This window comes from Sebastes umbrosus, chromosome 18, assembly GCF_015220745.1.
Source record: "Sebastes umbrosus isolate fSebUmb1 chromosome 18, fSebUmb1.pri, whole genome shotgun sequence".
Taxonomy (NCBI): Eukaryota; Metazoa; Chordata; class Actinopteri; order Perciformes; family Sebastidae; genus Sebastes; species Sebastes umbrosus.
Window position 1 is genome coordinate 23,699,869 of NC_051286.1, and position 19,612 is coordinate 23,719,480.

A 19,612-nucleotide genomic window follows, 5' to 3' on the forward strand; every position below is an offset into this window, starting at 1 on the left:
AAATGCGCAACATGAATTTTTGGAAAGCGCATGACATTTTATATTAAATTTTTTTATTGGCACATAAAGTACAAAAAAGTACAATGAAGCAGTACAACTGTAAATAAATCAGTGTTTTACATGTTTGAAACAGTGTTATCCTAGACCCGTATTTCCAACCCCCGCCTGTTCCTCTTTGTAGTGATGGAGATAATGTGGTGCACACGGAAAGTTTGGTAACGCGCACATTGAATTACATTGAATAATCCAGAGAAGGGAAAACAAAAATTAAATAAATAAATAGATGGATAAAATAAATAACAATAATAATTGTAAACAGATCAATATTAAATTGTAAATTATATTTCTTCTGTTCAAAATGTACCTTAAAGGGAGATTTGTCAAGTATTTGATACTCTTATCAACATGGGAGTGGACAAATGTGCTGCTTTATGCAAATGTATGTTTATATTTATTATTGGAAATCAATTAACAACACAAAAGAATGACAAATATTGTGCATTAACCCTCACAGGTACTGCATTTAGCATAACAAAAATGCTCAAATCATAACATGGCAAACTGCAGCCCAACAGATAACAACAGCTGTCAGTGTGCTGACTTGACTATGATTTGCCCCAAACTGCATGTGATTATCTTAAAGTGGGCATGTATGTAAAGGGGAGACTCGTGGGTACCCATTGAACCCATTTTCATTCACATATCTAGAGGTCAGAGGTCAAGGGGCCCCGTTGAAAATGGCCATTAAAGTTTTTCCTCGCAAAATTTTGCATAAGTTTGGAGCGTCAAAAGTTTGTGCTATTCATTTGCGAATGAATCGCAATTAACTATGGACAATCATGCGATTAATCATGATTAAATATTTGAATCAATTGACAGCCCTAGTTATTATAATTAAAATAAATTAAATAAATAATAATTAAATTAAGTTTATATAATTGTGACTTAATATGTAAAACAATTTTTTACTTATTATCACATCATTTTTACGTGTTAATTTTATTTAGTACCACATAATTGTGACTTAGCTATCATGATTATTTACATTTTTGTCAGTTCCTATATTTCATGTATTTTTTTATTTTGCCAAGTACATACATAGAATTTGACTCTGGTTTTATGCAGCTCTCTCAATGTATATACACCGAATAGAAATAACAGTTAAGAACAATAAGGACCAATAATAAAAATAAGAATACGATAATTAAAATAAAAACAAATTATCTGTATATACAAGTCGAGTGTTCTGGAAGTTGTAAACAATACAAATAGTGCAAAGAGATCAATACTGGATGGATATACATGGACTGGATGATTATGTACATGTGAAGAGGTCTATATAGGCCTACTGTATGTAGAGAGAGTCTGATTTATATTTACAGTGACAAATAAAATGTACATATTACAAAAAAAATTAACATTAAAGACTTTATAGCCTAAATTATAAACTATAAAGGCAGCAGCGGATATTTGGTGTTAGAGCAGGGCTTTTCAACCTTTTGTAACTCGAGGCCCACTTTCCGAGGACCACCTTCCCAAATAAATGACAAACTGGACTATAAATATGTGTTATGCCACTGTCAGGTGTAATGACCCACATAAATATTCATCTTACCCTCACCCATCACTGCCTGCCATTATGAATCCAAAGTATTCAGGGGCATATTTCCTCACCACACACTTTTACTGGTTTCAAAAATTGCTTGATTTTGTGTCACTGCATCTTTGACATATATGTCTGTAAACGGGAGACTCGTGGGTCCCCACAGAACCCATTTTCATTCACATATCTTGAGGTCAGAGTTCAAGGGACCCCCAAAATTTAGCGTAATTTTGGAGCGTTATTTAGCCTCCTTCCCAACAAGCTAGCATGACATGGTTGGTACCGATGGATTCATTTGGTTTTTCTAGAATCATATGATGCTAGTATCTTCAGTCTAGTTTTAAAACTGAGCCCGCTATAACCTCTGAAATACAGATTAGCGGTTAATCTAACCATTTGGCAGCACCTTCGCGGCCCACTAGGTGGCTCTCTGAGGCCCACCAGTGGGCCCCGGCCCATGGGTTGAGAATAGCTGTGTTAGAGAGTTATTTTTTCCTGGCAGGAATAGACCTATAGGTTTCCACAATGACCTCACAGTTATAAGAACATCAATAAAAACCATAATGATAACCAATGGAAAATGATGACTCATATTTCTCACCTTGACTCATCAGCTGTTTCCAGCTCACAGCTGCTGTCCTCCAGCATGACCTCCAGGGGGCGCACAGAGACGTCCCTGGAACAGCCAGGAGCCGCTCCCCATTCCTCAGCAGGTGCAGCTGATTGGCACAATGGGACAATGAACTCTGTCTCTCTACCTACCAGGAAACTCCTCTCTCTCTCTCTCTCTCCAGCTCTCCAGTGGCGGTGGGGGTCACTTACTTCCCTCAGTGATTGTGTGTGTGCTCAGGTCAAAGACTACTGCTGTCTGAGATTAGATATAAAACAATATAACATATAATCACTGTGTGTTGTTTTTGGGATGTGGATCAGGAGCGAGGAGCAGAAGGGATTCCCCCACACTGTTTGTTCCTGACGCACAATAATAATGAGCTGCTGTGATTGACGGTCAACATCAACCACCACCATGGAGATCCAGAAGAGGTTTTCTGCGTGCTGGCAGAGTTTTTCTGCTTGTTTTAAGAAACCCAACCAAGGAGGAGTAGCAGAAAGCAACAAGCAAGTAGAGGAGAGAGTTGACACGGTGTTTGCGAACCCGGGTGCTGTTAGAAACACTACCCAGCCGGGCTTTAACAGGAGGTCTCTACCGAGGCTCCCAACGGGCAAAGCGGGCGTTTACTACATCGCCCAGTATGACTACTCGGCTAGGACCGAGGAGGACCTCAGCTTTAACGCTGGAGACGCGCTGGAGGCTCTGGATAAGAGCGCAGGAGAGTGGTGGTTCGCTAAAGCTCTCACCGGGATCTCGGCCTCCAAACAGGGATACATCCCGGCCAACTATGTGGCACCTGTGGAGAGCATTGATGCAGAACCGTAAGTAATAATAATAATAATAATAATAATACATTTATTTATATAGCACTTCTCAAAACAGATGTTACAAAGTGCTTCACAAGACAATAAAAGCTGATAAATAGAGTAAAAGATATGGTAACTGTTAAAACAGAACATCAGACAATAAAAGCAGATAAATAAAGTAAAAGATATGGTAACTGTTAAAACAGAATATCAGACAATAAAAGCAGATAGAGTAAAACAAATATGGTAACTGTTAAAACAGAACATCAGATAATAAAAGCAGATAAATAAAGTAAAAGATATGGTAACTGTTGAAACAGAACATCAGACAATAAAAGCAGATAGAGTAAAACAAATATGGTAACTGCTAAAACAGAACATCAGATAATAAAAGCAGATAAATAAAGTAAAAGATATGGTAACTGTTAAAACAGAACATCAGACAATAAAAGCAGATAGAGTAAAACAAATACGGTAACTGCTAAAACAGAACATCACAGAACATATCAATAATAATAGAAGTGGTAAAATGGTAGGACAAGTTGATAAAACAAATACATAGTGTATATAGACATAAATGTGTATAAATGTACACATGCGTCCAGAAACGGATGTATATATACATATATTTATACCCTTCTACTTATAGGAATGCTATCCTAAAAAAATGTGTTTTCAAAAGTTTTTTAAAAGTGGGTACAGAGTTAGATGATCGTATCTCTATAGGAAGTGCATTCCAGAGTTTGGGAGCCCTGACAGCAAGTAGTCATCATCATCATCATCATCATCATGTCATTGCTGTCATGAGCCCCCTCTTCCAAAACACTACTCCAATCTGTGATTTTGTTTTTCAATGAGGTTATGTCCTCCTGACACATCTAAAGTTATTTATTAAGAACCATTACTTTGTCATTTTAATTTCCCAGAGGTAAAACACTGTAACATGTTTTTGTCTTTTAGTGCTGATTAAAGGGACTATATGTAACTTTTAGAAAGTCCTTGTTATTAATTACACCGGTGGCCGTTAAGTGAACTACAGTCAACATCCTGTTGCTCGTGCTAGTTCAAGTTTCAAGTTTCAAGTTTATTTGTCATATGCATCAGTCGGCGCCATCCTTCCCGGTACGGAAGAGCGATCATCCCGGGCGTCGGCTAAAAAAAGTGACGTAACATTACAATCATATATCACCGTTAATGTCCAATCTCCATGATACTAACTATAGCTTGCCATTTGCAAATTACTTCATCAGCTAACATTACGAAGCAAAAACAGGCCGAGTCCTTTACATAGAAATCAGTCCACAGGCTGTTATGGGCAACCGAGAAAGTCGGAGGAAGGTTTCAGTTTTTAAGTTACATTACAATCTGTTCACACAATGGCAATACAAATCGATTAATACATTACATATAGTACCTTTTAATGTCTCCAGAGTAAAGTAGGGATGCACCGATACCGATATCGGGCCGACACCGACTCAAATAGCTGGATTGATATCGGTGACAATGAAGCCGATCTATTCAGTTCAAATCTATGTTTATATACTGTTGACATTATATACATTTTATATTAAATATTACGTTACATTTTGAGCAACTTGTTCCTGATCATTTTGAAGATTTTTTTTTTTTTTATCAGGTAGCTAGTGTACGATTTATTATTTTAATAACAAATAACAATTCACTAGATTTATATCTATGTATTTATTTGTTACATTTAGTTTTACAAAGTTAAAATAGCAACGTTTAAGTCAAGCCTTTTTTACACATAACAGAATGAACCCAGTCACTTCCACACAGCAAGGCATACAGATTATTAATTAAACACTGGTATCAGATCGGTACTCGGTACCGGCCGAAAGGCCCCAAAGCTATAAGGTATCGCTAACGGAACTGGAAAAGTGGGAATCGGTGCATCTCTGTAGAGTAAAGTCTTGGTTTAATCTAGTTAATGATTGTCTGTGAGCAGGAAATGTTGGCTTACAGGTTAATAATTCCCATGAAGATAAGGCTCAAAAACACAAGAGGAAGACTGGGAAAACATCTAAAAAAAAAAAAAAAAAAATACATAAAAGCACAAATTGGAGGTATTGGAGGGAATACTCATGGGAAAATATACACAAGATTGATTAGCACAACAAAAAAATACAATTAAAAGTTGCAATAGCTGGAGAAGCTGTGGTGAAAAGAAAGCAACATGTGTTCTTTTTCTCCCCATTACTAAAAACATTCCCTCTTAGGTGAACATTTTCCAAATTCAACATATGCTCAAGGCCAAAATGTATTATTCTAGGTGTATCAACACATTATAAATGGGCAGATATACCCAGAGGCTGCAGGATACTTGCAGAAACAGATAATGAGGAACTGGTTGAAACCTATAATCCACCTAGAATCAGAAATCAAGAGGAAGAATATTTTGAAACGGTGGAATGAATTGAATAAATACGAGGATCACAGTTAAACCATATTGAAAGATTAAGCCCTGAAGAGTTAGAAGAGTCAACTTTGTCAGTGTGTGTTAGTGGGTATTATTAGGTATTATTTGCCAAGTACGTGCAAGGAATTTGACTCTGATTTTATGCGTCTTTCTTAATGTACTTACACAGAAAAAGAAAAAAAAACAGCTAGGGACAACAGAGCTGGACAGATAAAGGTGAGGAATAGACAGAACTGTTATGTACACAAAATAAATAGTGTATATATAAATATATATAAAGAGCACCAGTGTCCAAAAACAAAATGAGAAATAATATAAAATGTCTATAACAACTGTGTTCTGTAAGGTGTAGACAATACAAATAGTGCAAGGAAATAAATAGCGAATGGATATATATGGACTGGATGATTATGTACATATGAAGATAGTGTATATATATACTGTATATGTGTGTATATATGCGTACCATCATACTATCCTACTTTATTCTTTTTCCCCCGAATATTTTTTTTCTTTTTTTACGGTTATTATTTTGCTTTAAGTATGAACAACATTATGTAAGCAGATCTAAAATTCCTGTTAACCCCTGCGCTCCCACACAAGAACGTCAACGGTGCATTAAAATGCCTTCGCTGGTATTTCCTGGGCAATTGTTTAACAACTATGACTGTCTGCATCATTGTGGAAAGTAACAGAAACTGGTTTTGCAACAAATTTATTTTTGGCTGCGGTCAGCCACCTCAACATGCCATTAAAGGCCTTGCTCAGATCCTACAACATATATGTGGTAACTTACTATCCACACATTGTTTTAACTAATAAAACAAAGGTACTATTTTATTTCCTGCTGTGATTTCTTGCGAAAAGTGATGTGACGGAAAAGTCCGGCCCCTATCTTATCTTATCTGTGATGCATCCTCAGACTATTTGACTTCTCAGTGGAACCGGCTTCTTCTCAGCTGTACTCTGGTTTTTCCGGTTTTGTTCACGGGGATACAAATAGCTCTGATTCCCTACGTCAGAGTAGGCATCATTTGTGTCATAGTTTCACTATATCACGATCTTGAGACTAGATGGAGAATAATTAGTTACGTAACATACATATCCAGAGACAGTAGCAAACCTCAGAGATTGTGTAATGTTTAAAGGGGACACATCATGAAAAACTCACTTTTTCAGTGTTTGTGTACATCCATCTGGGTATCTGGAGTTCCTACCAACCCACAAACTAGGAAATAAGACAACCAAGTCAGTTTTTTGTGGGCTGCCTAGATCAGAAAATAATGTGATTCAACATAGGGCTGGGCGATGGGGCCAAAATCTTCCACCCCAATATAGGTCATTTCATATCTCTATAACGATATATATCAATAAATAAATAGTCTATATGAAATAACTACATGGTAAAGCCTATTTTTGTTTACTCCTGTGTGAATTAAATATAACAGTTTCAAGTGAAATTATTGAGAAAAAAATAAATAAATATAGGCCGAGTCTATATTTTATCTAAACAGGCCTGGCATGTTCAGATAAGAAATGTAATATGAATCAAAAACAGCTCATAGATTAATTTTCCAGGACAGGGTGACAGACATTAAGGCCCATAATTTAGACATACAAATCTTGGCCTTAATCAATGTAAGGTGTATATATATAGCCTTCATAACCTCAGTGATTATTATATCATTGGTTAAAATAACAGAGGTTAGCTGTAGACACTAGCTTTTTGTACTAGTTTTGGACCAGCTTTGTTTACATTCTGTGTCATTGCAACGTACAAGTAATAGACATGTAGTGCGATAGCGTCAAACATTCATAACAATCGAAAAATGTGCTACACATTTAATTCTTATCTGTGTTATCTCGGGGTGTGCACGGCTTCTCCGTAGATTGCTTTATATATCCGTTAATTGTTGTATGTAGTGCAACAGAGATACTGTTCCTACATAAGTGGCCGCAAACAAAACATTGTGTCAACCCATTTCTGTGTACACTCTGTAGTCCGTTTAAGGTAAAGAAGAAAAAAAGGCACGTTGTGCGGTTAAATGACGACGGATTGCCTGCACTATAAATCTGCCCGTAGTGGGGACCAGTGTGGTTTTCTGGTCCATGTCTGACTTCCTTACGAGCACCAGAATCAAAACAGCTGATTGCTCCTGCTCCGCTCTGCTCCGGCTCCCACATGCGAGGAACGTAAAGCGTTGTCCAAATGACGTAAATATCGCCGTAACGCAGTTCGGCTGCTGCTTTTTCGACGTCACGATAGATAGGATATAGGAAAAATATAAACGATAGGCATTTTTTTTTATCGTTTGACATTATATTACGTCAAATCGTCCAGCCCTAATACAACAAGCCATTCACATGTGGCTCCCCTTCCTTTGTCACATTGCAGGCTCATTAGAATATACCGCCCACACCTTGAGATCTCAAGACAATCAGAGCAGACTGGGCTTTTTAAAGAGACAGGCGCAAAAAGGGAGCGTTTCAGATGGAGGGTGAATACAGGTATATTCAGATAGACAGGATGAGAAAAATGTATGTGTTTTTGAACATTAAAGCATGTAAACATGTTCTAGTAGAAACCAAAAACACAAGTATGAGCCTGAAAATGAGCACGATATGTCCCCTTTAAAGGTTGGGCCTTTAAACGTTTTAACGATCATCACATGCATCATATTTCCATTCTTGTAGTGACTCACCTCTGAAAGGTGATTAATTACCAGTTCAAGATTATGGACTAAGTTCCTGGTTAAACGTCATAGGCTTCTATAGCTATTGTCAGTTTAATCAGGGCCAGATTAACCTGTTAGGGGGACCTGGGCAAAAGAATAAATTGTGGGCCTCTATTGACCCCCTCCTTATGTACAGTATGGGGTAGTTTGTGGTCATGGAATTATTTGGGATAATAAATATATAGAATTAAATAATAAAGGTCTTATGGGATAAGTCTGGTCTTATTCTAAATCTTTCCTATTGTCAACAAATCTCAAGAAAAGCTAAAACCAACAATAATTAGTCCCGACTTTTACAGCCTGTAGTTTTAAACAATCATTGTTTAAACAGGAGGAAATTGTGCATTTGCTGGGGACTATTTTCAGCTGCGGATTGATACACATTTGGTGCTTTATTGACAGTGAGGCTGTGTATGTGGGATTGAGTCAAAATAAACTACAGTGCGTGTGTGTTCATGGTAATGAAGGAACATTGATGTGTTTTAATAGTGTTGTATAGGGCAGTCACAATTTTCATTCTAAATCGAAAATCTATCAAAATGAGCTTTCGATTTCGACCTGCAAACCCTTCAAAGACGACACCGCGTAGTTTACCGGTAGCCTGCAGCTCAAAAATTACACAGTGCATCTTACCGGTAGCCTGCAGCTGCACTGAGACACCAGTTGGAGATTGTGGAGAAACAACCCAACTGGAAAATCCTCCTGTCACCGGTGTGGTGACATTTTGCCTCCCCCTCTGAGTTTTGTAAACAACGAATGTGTAAGAACATTGACAGAAAAAGTACAGTTTGTAGGCTGCAGAAGATTTAGAGACTGCAGCAACCAAAGAAAAAAGTACTCAGATAACTGTTTGGCGATTTCAGCCGTGGTTGCGATATCTCCACTTATAGTCGGAATCGTAAACTCTGAGAAATTCTGAGATGCTGTTGTTGTTTAAAAAGTCAATTGACTGATGAAATAAGTTATTGTTATTACATATGGTTTAATATGTAATAACACTAACTATTTCATTTCATATGGCCTTAGTGTGGTACATTCCAAAAATAAATCATACTTGATACCATGTAGCGTCTCTTTCTAAAGAAGAATTTGAAAGTGTAATTGATAGTTGTCAGGGCATACAACCAATGATCTGTTGATTTTTACGAATCAAGACTCCATATAGTCTAACAATGGCATAGCCATCAGTGCTGAAAAAAAAAGTTTGAATCGAAAATCGAATCGAATCGTGGATTTGGAGAATTGTGACACCCCTACTTTTGGACAACAATGGAGCTCTGTGGCACAGAGGAAGAAGATATATCAGACTTTAATACACACAGTACTTGTTAGTGGAGCTATATATTGTCGGTTTGGGATTTTCAGAGGAGTTGTTGACAAAAGGAAAAACGTAGAATATCAGCAGTCTATTCCTAGATTTTAAGCATTTTTGATTGGGTAAAATTACGGTTATGTTGCGTTTTAGTGGGGGCAGACAGTATTATTAAGCCAGTTTGCAATTAATCTAATTACCAGTGAACATTTGAGGCCCCTGACAGTTACAGAAATGGCCGTTATTTTTGACTAGCTCTGGTTCTTTTCCAATTTTTTTAGATGGTATTTTCCCGACACCAAGAGGCTGGATGCAGAGAAGATGCTGTTGGCAGGAGGGAACGAGCATGGCGCCTTCCTCATCAGAAACTGTGAAAGTCAGACAGGGGAGCGCTCCCTCTCAGGTAAGCTAAGACACAATTTTTTTCTCTGTAGCAATTTAAGTTTGAAAAACTTCTCCCATGAAGAGGGATTATGTAAATTTTGAAAGCTAAATAACCTGTGACCTTCTTTCAAAAAGTTGAATTCATGAGTAAGAAAACATACACTGCTTCAATTCATCAGCAAAACTTAGGGGGTTGGACGTCCAGTAGCTAATGTTAGCAAGCTTTATATAGATAGTTAGTGATATATCTAAGTCAGTATCATAGATATAAGAAGTGGACATTGTCACCCTGACAATGTCCACTTGTCCACTTGAATTACGCCTATATTTATGAAACAACAACACGAAGGCTCCGTAGTTTGAACCAACCATAGACTGTATATAAGAGGTGGACATAGTGACTTCACCCATTGGTTTGTAGAATACAGCGTTGAAGCCTCGAGTTCGGCACTTTGGCCGTCGCCATCTTGTTTTTTTGCAACCAGAAGTAACACGAGAGGGTGGAGCTAAGTACAACCGAATGCTGAATAACACATTTTTAGGCGACCAAAATGTTAAAATTAACTGTTATGAACTGAAAACACACTATGAAAGGGTTATGGTTCTAAGACGAAAACACGGACAACTCCCTGCTTTATGGTGTATCTGACTCTAAATGAGACCATAACTTACTAAATGAACATCATGCTGTATTGAAGAAGACTTGAAACTAGCGATTGAGACCATAAACTCGTGTTTACAATGTTTACTGAGGTAATAAGTAGGCTCATTTTCTCATAGACTTCTATACAATCAGACTTCTTTTTGCAACCAGAGGAGTCGCTTCAGGCACTTCAGCATTGGTTTCACTTTTCAGATCGGGAGGTTGCCGCCTGGTCAGTACGCTGACTAGGGGTGGGGTGGGTTGGTGATTGGGTATCCCTACCATAATACATGCTGCAGATCATTAAATAAAAAATTAATGTGAATGAGTAGAGATATCTCAAAATGGGTTTGCTAGTTTCTACTAAGTAGTCAAGTAAAGGCAAAGATTATAGAAGCAAAGAGACGAAACAATCGTTGCTGCCATTTTGGACCGAAAACGCTTATTATATTATAATATTTTATTGTTCAACACAGGTAATTTTGGTAGAATATGACAAAAGAATAGAATTAATTTAGTTTTGCTTTTGTACGGCACTTTGTAGGCGGACGTTCTACTGGGGTCCGGTAGACGAATTCAGTCCAAAATGGCGGAAGCGTAACTTTGCTGCCGGGCGCTGACGTTGCAATCGAATGAACGATTGACTTTCACTTCTTGGCAATATACGTTCTTTTGGTAAAGGTCCAGAAATCCAAACAGACATCCATGCTTTTAGCAACTTGTGAAGAACAAATGTTTTTCTCTTAAAAATAAAAGGGGAATTCATGAGCAATAAAACACATCCTTGATCAGTACACTCAGGGGCTTTCCTGCTACAGGTATGAGTAGTATCTTATGGTAATACATTGTGGCTTTATGTGTCAGAGTAATTATTAACCTACAATGACTCAACAACCTGTTTGGTGCAGTGATTTCTGCATAACATCCCGGAAGCAATCAGACTGCCAAGAAACACAAGTAGTACTAGTGCATTTATTATTCCACTTGATCAAAATCATTTCTCAGATGAGGTCATGCTAGCTCGCTAGTTAGCATTCTGCCTGTGTCTGTGTACTTTTCCGCCACAAAACACACATTTCCAAACACCACCGGCATTGTTCAGTCACTCGCTCTTACCCTCGATTGACTCGAATGATTAATGACTTCAGGGTCATCAAGTTAAATAAACAGGTCTGCGCTCCCATAAAGCAGCGTCATAACTTTATCTCTCTCCGCTCTAATCTGTCTTTTCACTCTGGCCTTGCTCTTTCCATGAGGACCAAATTCTTTCCATCTTCATTCATTAAAGTCAGTTGATGACCTGATTTCATTTCACAGCCACTAACCCCAGGTCAACTCACTCCCAGTTTTACCCCATGCTCATTGTACTGATTTGATTTAATAGATTTGAAATCAGATGATTGATTTTTTTGTATTTGTGTGTATTTATAGAGCAATTATTAATTTTCTAATATTGGCCACTATCCAACGACAGCCTTTGAATCTGTATCTGTGATTAATGCACCGATAACCCCTGATAGGAACACAGTCGATCTAGGAAAGGCTGAAAAACAGCATGAAAAGAGTTGTTGTTCTATAGGTTGTTTTATAGTTTTTATTCTCAGGTATTGTCTTATTTATTGTGGTATTTATCTAGTGTACTATTTATAGATTTTCAGGGCTGAGAAAGAGCCAGGGTAAAATGCATTTCACTGTACACTGTACTTTTAAATGCATATGACAAATAAATTTGAAACTAATAATGTAGTGAAGATTGCGGCAGCCCAACTGGTTGTGTAACAAGACCATGAGAAACGTGTGTTGATTAAAAACTTTAGGTCTACCGAGCCACGAGGAAACCTCACTTATACAGTTCTTGAGTCTTTGGTTTGTCACTGATGTTGACTTGTCTTTCAGTGTTGGACAGCGGGAAGGTGAAGCACTACAAGCTGAGAAAACTGGAGAATGGTCACTACTACGTGTCGAGGAACCAATCCTTTCAAACGCTGGAGGAGCTGGTGGAACATTACACAAAACAGGCCGATGGCCTCTGTGTGCGTCTGGGTGAACCGTGCAAAAAGGTCAACACACACCGCCAACTCTTTATTTTCCATTTCCATTAGTGCCTCCTTGTCTCTAGTCCCTTAGTTCACATTTTGTCGTCTTAGTGAACAGTGTCTCTTCCTTGTCTGTGTAGATGGAGGCTCCACAGACCCACGGCCTGTCCTACAACACCGTGGACCAGTGGGAGATAGACCGCAACTCCATCAAGCTGCTGAGGAAGCTGGGCGCCGGTCAGTTTGGAGAAGTGTTCGAGGGCCTGTGGAACGACACCACAGCAGTCGCGGTGAAGACCCTCAAACCTGGTACACTCATGCCTCCTTTTCTCTCTCACTGAAGGTGTTAACCCTCATGCCTCACTAGGGACAGTTTTGGCTTTTTAAATTTTTTGGGGATAATTTTGTCTGTGTTTATGCATACGGTATACATTTTGGCAAGGGTGTGAAGTTGAACCTCATCTCTTAAAATAAGTCTATAATAAACAGTGTAACCAAAACACAAACACTCAGACAAAACTGTCCCCATTGAAACCAATTAAAACCACAATGGTTGATCCCACGGCCATTACAGCATAAAATCATGCATTCTATTATATCAGGCTTTCATTCTAGAGGCTTCAAAATGATAGGTTTTACTATTTCCCACCAGATTGAGCCCCTGCGGGGCAAACAAAACAAGAAATAAAAGCTATGACTCCTATTTATTAAAAGAAAAAGAGTGTACAAAACGCCACACCACATTCGGTGTATCACCAAAAATGTCACTAACCACTGCAAAACAATTATTTGTAAAAGTCCCACTCCTAATACACCATGACTGAACTCCCCTCGCAGGTACCATGGATGCGGAGGACTTCCTGAGAGAGGCTAGTATCATGAAGAGGCTGCGGCACGCCAAGCTGATCCAGCTGTACGCCGTGTGCACCATGGAGGAGCCCATCTACATCATCACTGAGCTGATGTACAACGGCAGCCTGCTGGAGTACCTCAATAGTAAGACAGCCTCACTTTCTCCTAACCATGTGATTATGAGCTACTGTACTGCTGCTTTATGAGAGGATCAGAGTCCAACGCTGGTGTGCAAAGGTCAGGCTACAGTAGAGATTTATACCGATCAGCAGCCATAACATTATGACAGCACGGGCTCCCTGATCGGTCTGCGGCTACACAGCCCCATACGCAACAAAATGCTATGCACTGTGTGTTCTGACACCTTTCTGTCGGAACCAGCATTAACTTTTTCAGCAATTTGAGCTCCAGTAGCTCTTCTATTGGATCGGACAACACGGGCCAGCCTTTGCTCCCCACGTGCATCAATGAGTCTCGGGTCTGACCCTGTCTGAGCTGTCTATGTTGTCCATCTTTATATACAGTCTATGGTCCATGATGAAAATAATCATCAGTTGCAGCAGTATACAATCAGGAGAAGGATGTAAAATTCCTGGATGGACTTAAACTGAGGGCAGTGGTTACGTTTTCAAATGCTGGGTCACTGTGATCTTGTTTTTCAGTACAGGGGTTAAAAGACAGAGAGTGACCCTGATACTAATTAGTATTTTGACCTTTGATTTTGCTTCATTTTGAACTTGTACTTGCTGGGACATGTGTAGCGCTCAGCTCTCAGACAGACATGCTGTGCTGTATGTGTGTGAGAGATGTAGTGTCACTTCCATTTAGAGTGAGTGAGCGTCACTGAGGAGCGCTCATGTGGAATTGATGTCTGCAGCCCTGAGACAGTCTGTGTGTGGTGACCCACGTCTGCCATAACTCACCATACACCCCTACTACTATAACATCTCATGGCTAGGACATGTTCAAAGTCACAAGTAGGAAGTATAACACATAATCTAGACTGTAGCTGCTGTTTATCCCAATCCTGAAGTGTGAAACACATGTGCAGGTGGACAGTGTGTAAGCACTTTAAAGGGGACATATCATGCTCATTTTCAGGTTCATACTTGTATTGTGGGTTTCTACTAGAACATGTTTACATGCTTTAATGTTCAAAAAACACATTCTTTTTCTCATACTTTCTGTCTGAATAAACTTGTATTCACCCTTTGTCTGAAATGCTCCGTTTTAGTGCCCGTCTCTTTAAGAACCCCTGCTGAAAAAGGCCAGTCTGCTCTGATTGGCTTGCGAGAAAAACATGGTGCACCTTTACAAAGGTAGTTCTCAAGCTGATCTCTGAAATCATTCATAATATATCCCCTTTAAAGGAACAATTTGTAGCACTGACAGCTAACGTTTTAAAACGGGTACTGCAGTCTGAATTCAAAACTTTGGAGTCGTTAGCAGTTAGCGTGTGTTAGCATCATGGCGTTAGCCACTGGCCAGCAGCAGTAGCCGGAATCACTTCACCGGCTGTGTGTCTCAAGAGAGATGTGCCAAGGCTTTTTCAGGTCGGTAGAATCTAACGTTAAAGTTATCTCTGTTGATCCGGTTGGTTAGCTGGCTTCGATGGCTGCAGAAGGCTGTGATTGTGTGCCAGTTTGTTTCATATGTGTTAACGGGGTGGACCGGAATGGGAATTTCAAAGGAGAACATACTGGCTGTAGCATTGTTGTCGGAGAAGCCAGTATTTAAATTTTTTCCTCAGATCGTTTTCATACTAGGTTCGATTTAACTGTACCATGCCCGAGTACGATTGCCCTTCTACCCCCTCCGCTCAGCTTTCACATTAGTAAAGTTGTTTCTCACTCGAGGTACTCTTTTACAGTTAAATACATTTCTCCAGATTAAAATCAATAGGCAGAATCATTTTCTTCCTTATCATATCTATTTCTCTGCCACCTATGATACCTTTAACATGGTAGGACTGCTGCTGATTATGTGCCTCTCTATTGATTACAGAGGATAAGGGCACCGCGCTGCGGATCTCTGACCAGATAGAGATGGCTGCCCAGGTGGCGTCGGGCATGGCTTTCCTGGAGTTACAGAACTACATCCACAGAGACCTGGCGGCCAGGAACGTCCTGGTGGGCGAGAACAACATCTGCAAGGTGGCTGACTTTGGCCTCGCCAGGGTCTTCATGGTGGGTTTTGTGTCATAGTTCTTCTCACTAATCACACCAACTAAAAATATTTGAGTAAATTCACTTTTTGATCAACTTATCATATAATAAATCTCGGTACAGCAGGTGTTGGACCTGTAGTTGTGGTGTATTTTAAAACCTTAAAGTGAAAGCAAGCCTTCATTCTCCACTAATTACACATGCTTCCCTCATTTACCGGCGCACATTATGTAACCTAATAAGTACTCTACAACACAACCCACACAGTTGGTTTCGCATTCGGTATTGTCACATGTTGGCAACAGCGATGTTTAAATAACCCTCTAAAATACAGTTTTGTCTGGCCATTTTGCAAAAGTATGGATCTTTACCATAGACTGTGCATAAGAAGTAAATAACGTCACCGTGACGTCACCCATTGGTCTGTGGACTACGGTTTTGAAGCATTTGAAGCAGACATTTTGGCCATCGTCATCTTGGTTTTTTGCAACCAGAAGTGACACGAGAGGGTGGAGCTAAATACAACTGAATGCCGAATAAGACATTTTTAGATGACCAAAATGTTACAGTAAACTTTGATGAACTGAAAACACACTGTGAAAGGGTTAAAACACAGACAACTCCCAGACCGGACAACGCCGTGGTATAGAAGTCCATGAGAAAATGAGCCTACTTCTCACTTGATTTATTACCTCAGTAAACATTGTAAACATGAGTTTATGGGCTCAATCGCTAGTTTCAAGTCTTCTTCAAAACAACACGATGTTCATTTAGTAAATTATGGTCCCATTTAGAGTCAAATAGACCATAAAGCAGAGGATGCTTTAGGGTGGGGCTACCTTGTGATTGACAGGACGCTACCACGGTGTTGTCCGGTCTGGGTGTCGTCCTGTTTTCGTCTTAGAACTTTAACCCTTTCACGGTGTGTTTTCAGTTCATGAAAGTTAATTGTAACATTTTGGTCGCTTGAAAATGTGTTATTCAGCGTTCGGTTGCATTTAGCTCCACCCTCTCGTGTCACTTCTGGTTGCAAAAAAACAAGATGGCGACGGCCAAAATGCTGAATCAGAGGGCTTCAAAACCGTAGTCCACAAATCAATGGCTGACGTCACTACGTCCACCTCTTATATACAGTCTATGGTTGGTTCGGACTACGAAGCCTCCGTGTTGTTGTTTCATAAATGTAGGCGTAATTCAACCCGTTCCACTCAATGTGATTGGTTGATGCCTTTATTCGCGTTGCTGCCTGTTCTTTACACTAAAGCTGACTGACTGACAATAAACATATATTGTGTGTCTTGTTTTGTTTCTAGAAAGAGAATGAAAATGTGTATGAAGCCAAAGAAGGAACTAAATTCCCTGTGAAGTGGACCGCTCCGGAGGCCATCCACGACAACAAGTTCAGCATCAAGTCGGACGTTTGGTCCTTTGGAATTTTGCTGTATGAGATCATGACGTTTGGACAGATGCCTTACCCAGGTGAGACTACTCAACCTCGTCATAAATGATTCGCTGACGATTTACAAAAAAATAGGAGTGACGTATTAACAATTTTCTGAAAAGTCAAAGTGCGATTTTTCTACAATTGTAAGTATCAAAAAGTCTCAAAATTGTCTCCTGCAAGATGAGCTATAATGTCCTTCTGTGATTCCTCCAGCCATGACGAACTACCAGGTGGTCCAGAGGGTTCCCACGGGCTACAGGATGCAGTGTCCCCCTAACTGCCCCAAAATCATGTACGACATCATGATGGACTGCTGGAAGCAGGACGAACAGGACCGGCCCACGTTCGAGACCCTGCAGTGGAAGCTGGAGGACTTCTTCGACCTGGACGTAGCCTCCTACGACGACGCCGGCCGTTATTAGCACGCTGACCACAGGCCGCAACACGTGGAAAGAAAGAGACATAAAAAAATAAACCTTCTTTCTGCAACTGAAGCCGAATCCAAATCACCTGAATCCAAAAACATGAATCCATGTTTTTATGAAGTAAAACAGATTGAAATGTGATTTTAAAATTCCACTCATTGCAGCCAAATGAAGGATCTAAAAATGTTTGATCTGCATGTGATAGAATACTGTGAGTGTGAGGAAGCTTTTACTACAGCAACACTCCTACGTTGGCTTTGTTTGACAACTGAATGCACTTTCAGACAGGCTGTGTACGCGTCTAGCCGAACTCTTAAAGCACACATTGTTGGAAGAGGCCTCTTTAAGCAGACCGAGAGCTGCCGTCTGCCCATCTCGATGAACTGGTTCTTCTTGCACTCAGCATAGCACACATTTTTTCCTGCCGAGCTATTACCGGAAGGTACCTGAGAGGATTTACGAGTCATGTTCACCTATAAGCTCAATCTGTTTTGCTTTGTGTCTTGTGTGACACAGTAAGTGGTAGGAGTCATCATTCCTGATACATATTAGCTACCAGAAGAGATAACAGAAGAAGAGAAGAGACATTATTTAAAGGTAGGAGACTGTGTTTGGGCCCCAGCAGCCTGAGGGGCCCACTAAATGAAATAACAAGACTACTTCCTTATTAACAAACTGCTTACGTAAAAACTATTTCACTCTAAAGTTAAGGCTGCACCCTCCCTTTACATGATCAAACATTTTCTCTTTGTGCAACAAGAGAGCTAAAAATAAAAAGACAGTCAGGTTTGTACGGAATCCTGGAGGTGTCCTGGAGAGAAACAAACAACAAATTAATGCGCACAAATTTTTGAAAATTATTGTTTTCAAATGACCTAATTTGAGCTTGAAAATTAATAATTTAACTGGAACGTAACATTAAATTATATACACTTTTAACTCATATTTAATTTAAAGTTGCTCATTGATTTTTTTTTTGAGGGGAATGCATTATCATCTTGAAGTCGATATGGAGAACTTAGCAAACAGTGGCTTATTTACACATCCAGCAGAGCAACAGTGGCATTCATTTTTGTGGTATTTCTGACCAATATTCACTCTCTTTTAGCTCTGTTTTGGTCCCCCGAGAAGCTGCTAAATACTCTACTATGTTCACCAGCTTGTTGCCAACTTTACCAGCTTTTTCTTTTCTTTTTTTTCCTGAAAATGGCGCTGATGACAGTATGAGTGAATCAGTAATGCAGTTTTGATTGATGATTTTGGATGGACATTTTTTTATTTTTTTTGCCAATTAAAACATTGTAGTGTTATCTTTGACCTCCCCTAAACATGTGTTAAAGATTGTTTAATGTTCTGTTTTGTTAATTTATGTGTAAAAATTAAGTCATTTGTGAGCACAAATGATTATTGGGAGTGAACACGGGATATCTTTGGCCCAATTTTTTTTTTTTCTAGTGCCCCAAAATCATCTAGTCTTCCCCCTGGTAGCTACACGGTATCACTACACCTACAAATCTGCAGTGCACTTGTCCCTATCTGCTCTCATAATGGGGTACATTTAGTTGAATGCTTTTTTTTTTTAGTTTGTTTTACTCATGCAGGATTTACAGTATAATGACTGAAAATGTGACACTGGATTGAATCCCTCCTTTTTAATGATTTTTAGTGAAAAGATGCAGAGCTGCTCTCAGAACTGCTCTTTCTGACCATCAGCAGCTGTGACACGGAACAGACGGCACACCTAATGGGATGCTTGACAAGTGTTTGAAGCTGGTGGATTATCTCATGCTCTGATGATTTATCTGAGCATGATGCTTTAGTGTCATGAACATATCTTGTTAAGTGTAAATTGTAACCATGGAAGTGTTTGTAAAATTCTACTGTATTTTAACATAATTACCCTTTATGTGTGACATAATTAAATGACTTATATTTACTATGATCTTGGTCTGGTTATTGGTTTTGATTTGGAGCAAAACTGCAATTGTAAAGCTTGTGTTTTGAATTAAGTAACATTATGCGGAAGCCCTGAGAGGAAAGTGAGGAAAAACAAATTCTGGTGGCCCATTTTCTAAGTCTGATCTACATAGTTTTACACTCTTCTGCACTGTTTAAGAACAGGTACGGAAAAAAAGGTTTTGCAAAGATCCATTTTTC

General features: G+C 39.3%; 1 protein-coding gene across 1 annotated transcript; it reads left to right on the forward strand.

The window, feature by feature from the left end:
* Positions 1 to 2,313: 2,313 nt before the first annotated feature.
* On the forward strand, positions 2,314 to 19,395 carry frk (fyn-related Src family tyrosine kinase). The gene is made up of 8 exons (XM_037750343.1): positions 2,314 to 3,037; positions 9,788 to 9,909; positions 12,430 to 12,593; positions 12,710 to 12,878; positions 13,407 to 13,565; positions 15,426 to 15,607; positions 16,900 to 17,065; positions 17,244 to 19,395. Exons 1-8 carry the CDS (start codon positions 2,631 to 2,633, stop codon positions 17,450 to 17,452), a joined length of 1,578 nt encoding a protein of 525 aa, XP_037606271.1. The 5' UTR covers positions 2,314 to 2,630; the 3' UTR covers positions 17,453 to 19,395.
* The last annotated feature ends 217 nt before the right edge of the window (positions 19,396 to 19,612 follow it).